This window comes from Camelina sativa, chromosome 17 (assembly GCF_000633955.1).
Source record: "Camelina sativa cultivar DH55 chromosome 17, Cs, whole genome shotgun sequence".
NCBI lineage: Eukaryota > Viridiplantae > Streptophyta > Magnoliopsida > Brassicales > Brassicaceae > Camelina > Camelina sativa.
In genome coordinates, this window is record NC_025701.1 from 7,455,603 (window position 1) to 7,455,984 (window position 382).

At 37.7% G+C, this 382-nt stretch overlaps 1 protein-coding gene across 1 annotated transcript in view; it reads left to right on the forward strand.

Annotated features, from left to right (window-relative positions):
* Window positions 1-220, forward strand: part of LOC104759246 — a 3,005-nt gene extending 2,785 nt beyond the window's left edge. The window contains exon 7 of the mRNA XM_019238866.1: window positions 174-220. Coding sequence (XP_019094411.1) covers window positions 174-220 — 47 coding nt within the window. The remainder of the gene's footprint in view (window positions 1-173) is intronic.

Here is a 382-nt window from a genome sequence, read left to right on the forward strand (position 1 = left end):
CCAGCAACGCAGCTGTGAGATTCTATTGGAAAATTATGATTCCAAGGGAAAATTGGCCAAGCTTTGACTATAGATGGTTGACAGACCATGTAAGTTTATTTTTGATAATTTAGTATAAGGTTTATTCAATACTATATTTTCGCTTATTCTAGTTTTTATTTTTTTGAATGTAGCACATGGGTTGTGCAATGGCTATGTTCCGGCGAAGATATATGCGTGAGCCTTGTCCGTATCCTAAAGAGCGCATAGCTTTCTTAGACCAAGATCTGATGACTACATTGAAGAAGGACTACATACAGTTTGATATGGGGCCTAAGAATTTTGTGTTTCGGGATTCCTATGTGAAACACGTTTTTGGTGAATATCCTGAGGAGTCAGCTAC